At 44.9% G+C, this 11,438-nt stretch overlaps 1 protein-coding gene across 2 annotated transcripts in view; it reads right to left on the bottom strand.

Annotated features, from left to right (window-relative positions):
- Nucleotides 1–27: 27 nt before the first annotated feature.
- Nucleotides 28–11,438, bottom strand: part of HPS5 (HPS5 biogenesis of lysosomal organelles complex 2 subunit 2) — a 35,115-nt gene continuing 23,704 nt past the window's right edge. For both annotated transcript variants that reach the window (XM_026660159.2, XM_026660163.1), the window contains exons 14-19: nt 6,054–6,209; nt 5,209–5,280; nt 2,602–3,221; nt 1,076–1,196; nt 646–801; nt 28–151 (exon numbers count right to left, since the gene is read on the bottom strand). In XM_026660159.2, the coding sequence (XP_026515944.1) occupies nt 28–151; nt 646–801; nt 1,076–1,196; nt 2,602–3,221; nt 5,209–5,280; nt 6,054–6,209 (1,249 nt within the window). The remainder of the gene's footprint in view (nt 152–645; nt 802–1,075; nt 1,197–2,601; nt 3,222–5,208; nt 5,281–6,053; nt 6,210–11,438) is intronic.

Consider the following 11,438-nt stretch of genomic DNA (forward strand, 5'->3'; position numbering starts at 1 on the left):
GCAATTAAATATACATGATTTACTACCTTACCTAGGGTTTCCTTCAGCATCTACCGTATTTGTTCTTTGTGGCGCATCATGGGAAACTGCCAAACACAGCCAATCCAGTCGCAATGCTTCAGGATTAAGAAGAGACTGAAGCAGGGACAACCTAAAAAAGAGTGGGAAAATCCACGGGTTTTAAATGGACCAAATATGGAAGTGTGATAAACTTTATATATATACTATTTAAAGGAAAGACTATTTCGAGACAAGTTATGTTTCCTTTAATCTTCAGAAATATTACAGAATACATCCATATTTGAATTTTACATATTGAAGTGTTGCCCATTTCTAGTTTGAGTTAAATTGATACATTACAGTCTAATAAAACACTAAGTCATTAAAGAGTTGTTACAAAAATCTCGATAAAATGGAATCTGCTTTGTAATGAGGCGACGGGAAGAGATTGGTGCACAGAAATTAACTGGCAAAACAAAAGGTTATTTAATGTTCAGTTCCACTCTATTTTTAATGAGCAGGCAAAGTAGCATTACATTTAAAAAAAAAAAAAAACCACACAGCTGCATGATATCCAGTCTTTTCATTACGTAACCATTTCCCAACAAGAAAAAAAGGCACACAGCACACATGCAGCCCCTTTACCTTTCATCTTCTGGCTTTGATTTAACAAGGCTGTCTAAATATGCTAAAAAGTGGGAAGGGTGATGTCTACAAAGCTGCATGATGTCAGAGGGCAAGATTGATGGGTAGAACTTGATCAAGGGCCTTACAGCTGTTTCCCCAAACTTTTCATAGAGCCTGTACAAACAAAAAAACATCTTTAATGCCAAATCACAGCAAGATTGCCACTTTGATAAGAAAATACAACTCTATTTCAAGATTCTAATTTATTTACCAGCATGTTTCAAGTTCCTCTGCTAACACTAGAACTATCATTGCAAAAAAAGTCTCACAAAACATTGAAGAGGCTAGTGGGAATACAAATCCAGAGCAAGGCAAACAGAAGTGAATTGACAGTCTGAAATTTGTCATATTAACCAACATGAAAAAAAGAAAGTCACGCACTACAGACCTTTGAGCATGTGCCAATAACAGAGGACTATCCCAGGGCCCCAAGTCATTTAACAGTTTTAATATTTTCAACATATCTCCATTTTCCATTGCCAAAGTCACTGGACTAGCGTGAGTCAGTTCTGAAACACAAAACATTGTAAATGTTTTAAGTTTTTATTTTTTTTCAACTCAGCTAATTTAAAAAATAATTAAAGAAGAGAAAAATTTCCTTTATTCTTCCAAAGTCCCCATCATGGAAATGTATCTCTAGCCTGCAATGGAAGCAGGTGAGTAAGTCACACTTAAGCTGTGTGTTTGGCTTTGATTGAATTACCATCAATAGTGTTATGGCAAAGTTAACATTATTAAATTGATTTTTTTTGTTAGGGAATTTTTTTTATATAAAAATTTCAAGATAAAGTTTTCCGCTTCTCCTTCCCTTTAAGATTTAAGGCAACTTACTTTTTACTATATAAAGTTACATAACCCATATGAAATTTCAAAACATATGCTTCATGTGTACAGAACAGACCAACCTCAATTTATTTTCAGAACCAACTGTTAATGAACCACAAGTTCAATTTAAAGCTTAAATTACCAACAAAGGACATTATTAAATTCATAGGAAGCAAACTGGGCACGTAAGCCCTGATCTTGCAAAGCCTCACATCCTTAACTGCATGCATATAAGCAGTCCCACTCAAATCAATGCAAGGATGCAATACATACTTTTCTACTCTAAACTTCGCTTAAGCCAACATGGAACAGATTTCTGCATGCCCAAACGTAGTCCTCCATCCAGCAAAGAACTTAAGCATGTGCTTAACTTTCTATGCTGAATCAGGGTTCTGTCAATTGGTTGCCTTGAAGACCCGTCTATAAAGGTTTTGTTTCAGTTTTAGAAGTTGCATTTAGCGGACCAAATTCTGTTCCGAGTTACATCCAGGAAGCCTCATTCATTGGGATTGCAAAGGTATGAGAAAGGGCAGAAAGGACTTCTGAAGAAGGAAAGAATGCCTGCGGTGATCAACTGCATGCCAATATGGGGAATGCTTTTCCAATTCACTAATGATCTTCATAAATGTGCTGTTGTCCAAGCTTTGGAAACAAGCTGAAATATTTGAGCATACTTGTGCCTACTTTGAGGATGCTGAAACTCTTTTCCTAATTTTAGTTTTATATGTTAAATAATTGAAATTATTTGAGTTCAACAGCACATTTTTTCAAGTTCTCTTTGAAATTTGCATATTCTGTTTCAACACATTTGATTCATATCACTACTGTGTTCAGCTAACTGAAGTTGTACTATATATTAACTTGTTTAGAAATAATGTCACTGTAGTAACTAAACAAGAAGCATTTTCCCCTAGAAGTCACTGGTTCTTATTAACTTAGTTTTGTTTATTAAAAAAACCAAAGAGCACTTGTTTCAGAGGTGATTCAGAAAGGAATGTCCCCTCAGGCTGGATTTTTTCCAGAACAAAAACCTAAAACTTAGCTTCAATTGGTTTAAAAGTGAAAACAAAAAGCCACCACAGTCATTACCTTTCAATCCTTCAATGTAAGTTTCCCAAACACTGGGACTGCTAGTGTAATTGATTGTAATACATCGCTTCAGTCTTTTTAAATCCAAGAGAAAGAAATAGTCCTTTATGAACCGACAAGCCAAGACCCATGACACTGTTAGCTGTAAATCCTGTTCAGCACTTTCTTTCGCATTCCCATTCTCGCAAGGAAACACATTTAATTCAAAACATAATGTTGTCAACTCTACTAGGTCCTTTTGAATATCGCGTGCTATGAGACATGGAGGATACACTTGAAAAACATGGTCTGAGGCTCCCTTTGAATTGGCATTGTTTTCACATACTTCTCTGCCAAAATGAGCTTCGCTAGTTTGATCCTGTCCAGTATTTCCTTGCAAGGCATCTGTCTGTCCTTTGCCTACATGATCTTCACTGTGTTGATCTGGTTCAATATTTTCTTCTAAAACCTCACTCTGTTCTTCAGCAAGCACATTCTTATCTTTCTTAATGGATAAGCAGTCATCTGAAAAGGAAGGTTCTTTGAAACCAAATGTTTCTTCCAGATACAAAAACCACTCCTGCAAAACTCCTCTCAAGCATTGTGGTTCTAACAAAACCAGTGGATCTTGCAGTTTGTTTCTGTAAAACAAAGTGGAAATGCGTTGCACTTGCTATTTAATAAATAACCAAGAGATGCCAGAGCTCATCTATTATACATATCAAATGGACAACTCAACCGTTAGTATATTCCTAGATCAGGGGTGGGCAAACTTTTTGGCCCAAGGGCCACATCGGGGTTGCGCAATTGTATGGAGGGCCGGGTAGGGAAGGCTGTGCCTCCCCCAACAGGCTGGCCCTCGCCCCCTCCCATTTCCCGCTCCCTGACCGCCCGCCTCAGAACCCCCAACCCATCCAACCTCCCTCGCTCCTTGTCCCCTGACTGACTCCTCCCGGGACCCCCGCCCCTAACCGCCCCCTAGAACTCCACCCCCTATCCAACCCCCCCTGCTCCCTGTCCCCCGACTGCCCCGACCCCTGACAGCCCCCCCGGGACTCTCACCCCCTATCTAACTGCCCTCTGCTCCTCATCCGCTGACCCCCCTGTCCCGGGACCCCCCCGCCCCTAACTGCCCCCCAGGATCCCACCCCCCCTGCTCCCTGTCCCTCGACTGCCCTCCTGACCCCTATCCACATCCCCGCCCCCCGGGACACCCACCCCTAACCCTCCCAGTTCCCCAACCCCTGACCGCCCCCAGAACCCTCCGCCCCATCCAACCGCCCCCCTCCCCCTGACTGCCCCCAAGGAATCCCCGCTCCCTTACCCAACCCCCCCGCTCCCCGCCCCCTTACCTGCAGCAGGAGCTCGCAGCGGCGCCACCCAGTCAGAGCCAGCTGCGCTCCGCACGCTGCCCAGCAGGAGTGGCGGGCCAGAACACGGCCAGCGCGGCAGAGGGTCTGTGGGGGAGGGGCCGAGGACTAGGCTCCCCAGCAGGGAGCTCAAGGGCCGGGTAGGACGGTCCCGCGGGCCTGATGTGGCCCACAGGCCGTAGTTTGCCCACATCTGTCTTGATATCGGTCATACCAATGCTGTTTTCCTGACTAGTAAGGACAGTAGGAAAGCCACTATATAATTTCCCCAAGCATGCTTTTGGGGATCTCACCTCCAAATGATTCACGTAGCTTGCTGGGCAACCATCCAAGTCTACCTCTAATGCTACAGTCCTCTTTTTCTCAGCAAAACTCACAATTAAGTTATATTTTTAATGGAAAAAAGCCACCACTCAAGTAAGGACTTTCAGATAGCCCAGGGGAGGGCAAACTACGGCCCGCGGGCCGGATCCGGCCCCTCAGGGCTTTTAATCCATCCCATGGGATTGCCAGCCCCGTGGCACAGGGGGCTAAGGCAGGCTCCCTGCCTGCCCTGGCCCTGCGCCACTCCCGGAAGCGGCCAGCACCATGTCCCTGCGGCCCCTGGGGAAGGCGGGGCAGAGGGCTCCATGTGCTGCCCTCGCCTGCAGGCGCCACCCCCTGCAGGTCCCATTGGCCGTGAACAGGGAATCGCGGACAATGGGAGCTTCGGGGGTGGTACCCGCAGGCAAGGGCAGCACGCAGCGGAGCCACCTGCCCCACTCCACCCCCAGGAGCCATTGCCGGACATGCTGGCCACTTCCAGGAGCGGCACAAGGCCAGGGCAGGCAGGGAGCCAGCCTTAGCCCCGCTGCGCGCCGCTGTCACCCCGGAGACGCTTGAGGTAAGCGGCACCAGGCCAGAACCCGCACCCTGAACTCCTCCTGCACCCCGCACCCCAACCCCCTGCTCTGAGTCCCCTCCTGCACCTCACACTCCTCCTGCATCCCAACCCCTTGCCCTGAGCCCCTTCTTGCACACTGCACCCCCTTCCTCACCCTGCACTACCTCCCATACCTCAACCCCCTGCCCCAGCCCAACATTCACAGCCCTGCATACAATTTCCCCACTCAGATGTGGCCGTTAGGCCAAAAAGTTTGACCACCCCGAGAAAGCCGTACAGCATGTCTGGATATACCTGCACAGCATCATTTACTGCAGATATTTACAATAAAAGCTTTCTGCCAGAGTAAAATATAGCTCTATGCTCTCTACTTACATAGCTTCTGTCGTTGCTATCTTGAGATCTCTTAGCCGGTCCTCTTCTTGAGGCTGGCTCTGTAGTTCCAAACTAGAAAGAAATATAAAGACAAAATTATGCTATCTTTTTAAAACAGAGGGAGAAATAGCATTAATTCTGTTATGAGAAATGCAGCTCTGTTACTTTTCATGAGAAACAGACAAATGAGACTACAGTAATTATGGAGCAGCTGAGGAGCAGAAGAAAAAACTTTTTTCATCTTGTCAAACATTACCTATGAGGGTTCTCAGATGTCAAGAAACAAAACTAACACAAATTCATTGCTTAAAATATTTCAATGATTTGCCAATTTAACTCCTGATAACAATTTAGCGCTCGTTCTTTATTCATACGACTAAGCCACTACAGTGTTTTCATATTCCTTTAAACAACCCAGTGTTGAGGGTGATAAAGCTGCTTGTTCCTCTTTTCATTAAAAATAGGATGTAGGCTTTAAAAATTCACATGCGTCAACACGTCTGGTTAGGTACCCAGAAGGGCAAGTAGGGAACTATATTAGTTTCCCCTTCCTCAACCATTCCAGCACCACTAATGTAAACTCTTAACATCCATTTTCTAGAAGAGTTTGACATCTGAACAAGCTTTGAGGTAAAAAATTGAGAAAGGAGGCAGGAGGTGGGGAGGGTGAGACCAGATGAATTCATGGAGCCTCTCTATACAGCCAGATGGAAAAAAAATCTCCAACAGAATCATGTGATTCCCCATTCTATTGAAATGAATGGGATCATTGTGGAGACATGAGTTCCCAGTCCTTTGGGCAGCTGGCACATTCGACTAGTAAAACCATGGGAGCTTGAACTTACTCGTTTTCATCTTCTTCCTGGGAGTATGCAGCTATACTAGCAGTCACTTCATGAGACTCATCATCATCATCTTTCATTTCCTGCCTCACTCTGACATCAGGACTCATATGAAGGGTGCCAATCTTTTCAGTAGTTTTACGTACAAAGCTGGAAACACTAGGAGTCAAAAGTTCAAACAACTGAGATGGCAGTAGGAGAAGAGCTCATAGTCAACACAATAAATCTCGGCCTTTCTAGCCAGCCTCTCACTTCAGAAATCTTTATCATCTAAAAGAGGCAGGAAGAGAGGATGAGCACACTGGGAACCAGCAAGTATCAGTCAGTCAGAACCCAACATGAAAAAATGCACGTTGCACTCAGTAAGAAACATCTCAGAACTTATATGCTTTAGTCAAGTTCTTTACTCCTAAGATTTTCAGGCCCCAATGGAGATCACAAAATAAAACACTGGAAGTTCGGTTTTGTGCTGCCTGGTAGAGGGGATTTTACAATTATGCAAATGCTGAGATTTTTATTTGCAATGAGAGAGGCTAATTTTTCCATGATAAAGCCTCTAAATAAGCACACGCACAAGAATTTTGTTAATTATCTTTTAATTTGGTCTATAATGACCTTCACAGTGACAAGAAAATTATTCAGGAAATGTACAGTTATGAAGAAATTCGAGAGCATTCTAAGAGGTCCTCTGTTTCAATTATCCATTCCTAACCCTTAGAATGTCTCATTCCAAAGCAAGGCCTACCTACATTCCAAAACAAATATATTAGTCCATAACACGCAAGAGTTCTTTAGAAAACCAGGATTCAAAAGCAACTTCAAGTTCTTGTGCTCCAGGTCAGAACAGGCTTAGCCGTGTCAGAAAGAAAAAACAGTTACTTACCTTTACGTAACAGTCATTCTTCAAAGTATTTTGCACAGGTCCATCCACTACAGGTGACTCACAAGCAGATTAATGTGGAGACAGTTCAGAGTCTACCTGAACAGCTATGGTGGAACAAGCCATCCAAAACTGGCATCGTTCCTGGACTGACGGGAAATGGCATAATGAGCAGCAAATGTATGAACTGATGACCAGGTGGCTGCTTTGCAAATGTCTCAACCGGGTACATGCGTGAGGAAAGCTGTTTGTGCTCTAGTTGAATGAACCAATACTCCAGGTAAGAGGTGGTGTGACATAAGCTAACTGGTAGCACAGACAAGTGCAAGAGAGGATTTCTTCCTAGATTTCTGAAGTGGAAACCGGTTGATCTTTCACCCTGGCCGCAAATCACAACAAAACTGTGCTGAGGATCTAAAAGGTCTGGGATGGCCCAATTAGAAGGCTAATGCTCTCCTCACATCCAACAAATGACGTTTTTGCTCATCTATACACATGTAGGCTTTTGGGGAAAAGTTGGCAAATAAACTGCCTGGTTAATGTGGAAATTGGAAACCACCTTTGTTAAGAATTTTGGATGAGAGAGGAGGTACACTTTATGCTTATGGAAAACTGTATAAGGAGGCTCAGAAACCACGGCTCTCAATTTACCCACTCTCCTTGCTGAGGTTAACGCAACCAGAAATGCCACTTTCATAGAGAGATGGAGCAGGGAGCAATTCGCAAGAGGTTCAAAGGGAGGTCCCATTAATTTTTTTTAGCACCAGGTTGAGATCCCCTGCGGGAACAGGTTCTTGTACCTGAAGGTATAATTCAGTGGTTCTCAAACTTTTGTACTGGTGACCCCTTCCACACAGCAAGCCTCTGAGTGCGACCCCCCCCCCTTATATATTAAAAACACTTTTCAATATATTTAACACCATTATAAATGCTGGGGGCAAAGCGGGGTCTGGGGTGAGGCTGACAGCTCGTGACCCCCCCACGTAATAACCTCGCGACCCCTGAGGGGTCATGACCCCCAGTTTGAGAACCCCTGGTATAATTCATCCAACCCTTTTAGAAATATGATAGTTACAGGGTTGGAAAAAGAGTGATTTATTACCCAGTAGAGGGTGGAACGCTGAAATAGCTGCCAAATGGACTTTAATTGAACTGTCTTGATGTTTGAGGTGCAACAGGTAATCCAAAATATGGTTAATGGAAGTCTGCACTAGAGAGACACTGTTTCTGTTGAGAAAAAATAGAAAAACGTTTCCATGTAGCCAGATAAGTACACCTAGTTGAAGGATTTCTGCTACTCAGAAGGACTTCCTGAATATCTGTTGAGCAAGCTATTTCCAATAGTGCTAACCAAGAGGCATCCCTGCTGCCACGTAGAAGGCCTGTAGGTTGGGGGCAATATTCCCTTCAGTTTGTTTATATCTCCCCCTTCAAATCCCACTTCCCTGTCACTCTTCAGGGACCACTCTGGCAAGACCATTCTTCAGCAGGAGGTCCAATCTCTCCTAGCAGGAGCCTGAGAGAAAGTTCCTCTGTTCCTCAGGGGGAAGGGTTTTTATTTGTGCTGTTTCCTTTGTGCCAAAGCAAAAAGGCAGTCTTAGACCTATTTTACATCTAACAGAGTTAAACATGTACCCGAAGAAAATAAAATTCCTTAGTTACCCTAGCTTCCATTAGTCCTTCCCTGGAACAGGGCGACTGGTATACTGTCTCCGACTTAAAGGTCACTTACTTCCATATCACAACCCGTCCAGACCACCAGAAGTTTCTCAGGTTTGTAGTCAATGGAACTCATTACCAATTCATTGCTTCCATTCAGCTTATCAGGAGCCTGTTGCATTATCACAAAGTGCAGGGCGCAGGTAACTGTATCTGCAGATTCCTCCACCGGGACGACTGACTGGTGAGAGGCTAGTCCAAGTCTCAATCACTGTCCAGCATGACCATCATTCAGTCCACCTTCAAAACACTAAGGCTGTTCTTCAGTATGGACAAATCAGTTCTAAAACCTGTGCAAAGAACAGAGTTTATCGGAGCACGCCTCGATGCTACAAAAGCCAGAGTGTTTCTGCCCCTGTCAAGTCTCCAAATGCTCAGAGACATAGTCTTGGATCTAAGAGCACATCCAGTTACCATAGCACACACTTGGCTGAAGCTTCTGGGACACATGGAGGCATGTACCTGCATAGTACAGCACGCTAGACTACACTTCAGCCCTCAGAAGGCTTCAGGGATGGCTAGCGTCAGTGTATGTCCCCTGCTGACGTAGTTTAGACAGAGTGATTAGTGTTCCATAGGTAACTTTATCCTCTCTGGACTGATGGACAGACCTTTGGCATGTTTGTGCAGCAGTTCCCTTCGTTTCTCCGCAACCAATGCTCAAGCTGGTCATCCCTGGGTGGGACACATCAAAACCCTGCAAACTCAAGGGTTGTGGCCCTCGCAATTCGTATAAACATCAGGGAGCTACATGCTACCAATCTAGTCTGTTTGACCTTCCGTCCACATACTGTGGGGGGAAAAGTCTGCTAGAGTTAACGGACAACACAGCAACTATGTCCTATGTGAACAGACAGTTCCTTCTAGCTGTGCCAGGAGGTAATTCTGCTTTGGGAGTTCTGGATAACCAACTCCATTCACCCCAAAGCTGCTTGCTTCCTAGGCGAGCAGAACACATTGCCAGGTCCTCCTCTGCTCACCACGAATGGTCCATCATCCAGTTGTGGAGAACTCCCCAAGAGGACCTATTTGCAACAAAGACCAATAGAAAGTTCCATCAGTTCTGCTCCCGAGGGGGTCACAGCCCAGGTTCTTTGACAGAGTTTCGTGCTCACAGACGAGCTCCCTCCTGTATGCATTTCCTCTAACACCATTACTATCCAATGTCCTGTTCAAGGCCACGCAGGATTGTGCTTACCTCATACTAATTGCACCAGCATGGCCTCAGCAAAATTGGTTCTTGGTCTCCCTAGCAACGCTAGTAGGATCTCCTCTGCCTTTCCCATTGGATTCAGACATGATTTCTCAGGCTGGAACATCCATAAACCACAAAGTTCTGATGGAGAATAACCCTCCCATCTGGTTTGGGACATAGAAGACCCCACTTCCAAATCTGACCAAGATGACCGAGTCCCGCAATAACAGCAGAGTAGAACCCATGTAGACAGGAGACAGGTAAGCTGAACCCAGAGGTGGTGGTACTCAGGATAGTGACAGTGGCTTGCCTCTGGAATATACTGGCCCCTTAGGTATTGGAAGCGGCATCAGTACTGCATGCTCTTGCTGACCTGCTGTAGGAACTACCATTGCTGAAACCACACTTGCTCTGCTGGGGATGCCGGTACCAAAAGGTTAAGCAAGTCTCTGTGGCAGCGTACCTCTGACATCATCAAAACCAGAATTGGTCTTCAGTCTGCTGTGTTTGTATAAGAAATTCAGGGGTCAGTCTCAGCAGACCTGGCATAGGTTCTGGAGTTGACAAACCCCCCTTTGTGGCAGAGGAATGCTCTAGAAAATGCTTCCCCTTCGAGTCCCCACAGAGTCCTTGCCTCTAGCTGGCCTTGCTGATCGAGGTACTGAGTCCCTGGAAGATGTGTCTCTCTTCCTTGATACCAGAAACACAGTACATGGTGCTGAAGACGTCTCAGGAGGTGCACTCTGTACTGATGGCGCCGGGCTTGGAGTACGCTCTGAACCCAATGGCTCCAAAGGAAGGCAAAGTGCCACCTCCATAAAGAGATGTTTAAGTCTTGCTGCTCTCTCTTTTTTTAGAGTGAGACTTAAACTCTCTAAAAATATGACACTTGTCACTGATGTGGGACTCCCCCAAACATTTTAGGCAGCGGGGCTGTGGGCCACTGGGCCACTGACCGGCAAAGTGCAAGCATACGATCGCCACAACTTGAACCCCAGAGAACAAGGCATGGCTCCAGTACAGTGCCTGCTACTGAGAATCAAATTTGGTCCATAAAGAATCTAAAAACTGAAACCTATCACTAACACTAACTATAACTATAACATGAACTATAACTAACTACCAACTAAACAACAGACTATATACAAAGAGCGAGCGAAATCAACATGTAATAGCAAGACTGGAAGTGCTCCAACAGCCGTCACCGTCATTTTATACCTGCAAGCAGCAGCGAGTGATGGCAGAGAGTGCTTGAGCCTCCCTGATGGGTACTACTCAGAGAAAAGGTTCTCCAACAATTGTGCAAGGCACACACACACCTACAGTGGAATGGACATATGCAATCACTCGAAGTAGAACTTCTGGATTCTCTGGTTAAGCAGTTAACATTCACCACTCAAAGAGCTCCTCCTAGTGGTGACACAGTATAACACAAAAAGAGCTGCTCTTCAAATTTAAGAAGAGGGAATGGGTTTAAACCCATTAGATTACTGATCTTAAAATACAGTGAGTGTTGAAGGGAAATTTTTATAAAAGATTATAGACCACAAAATAAAATTTGATACTTGACCCAAGCCTTTAAACTGGAATAACT

This window comes from Terrapene carolina, unplaced genomic scaffold (assembly GCF_002925995.2).
Source record: "Terrapene carolina triunguis isolate 2854851 unplaced genomic scaffold, T_m_triunguis-2.0 Scaffold715, whole genome shotgun sequence".
Lineage (NCBI taxonomy): Eukaryota > Metazoa > Chordata > Testudines > Emydidae > Terrapene > Terrapene triunguis.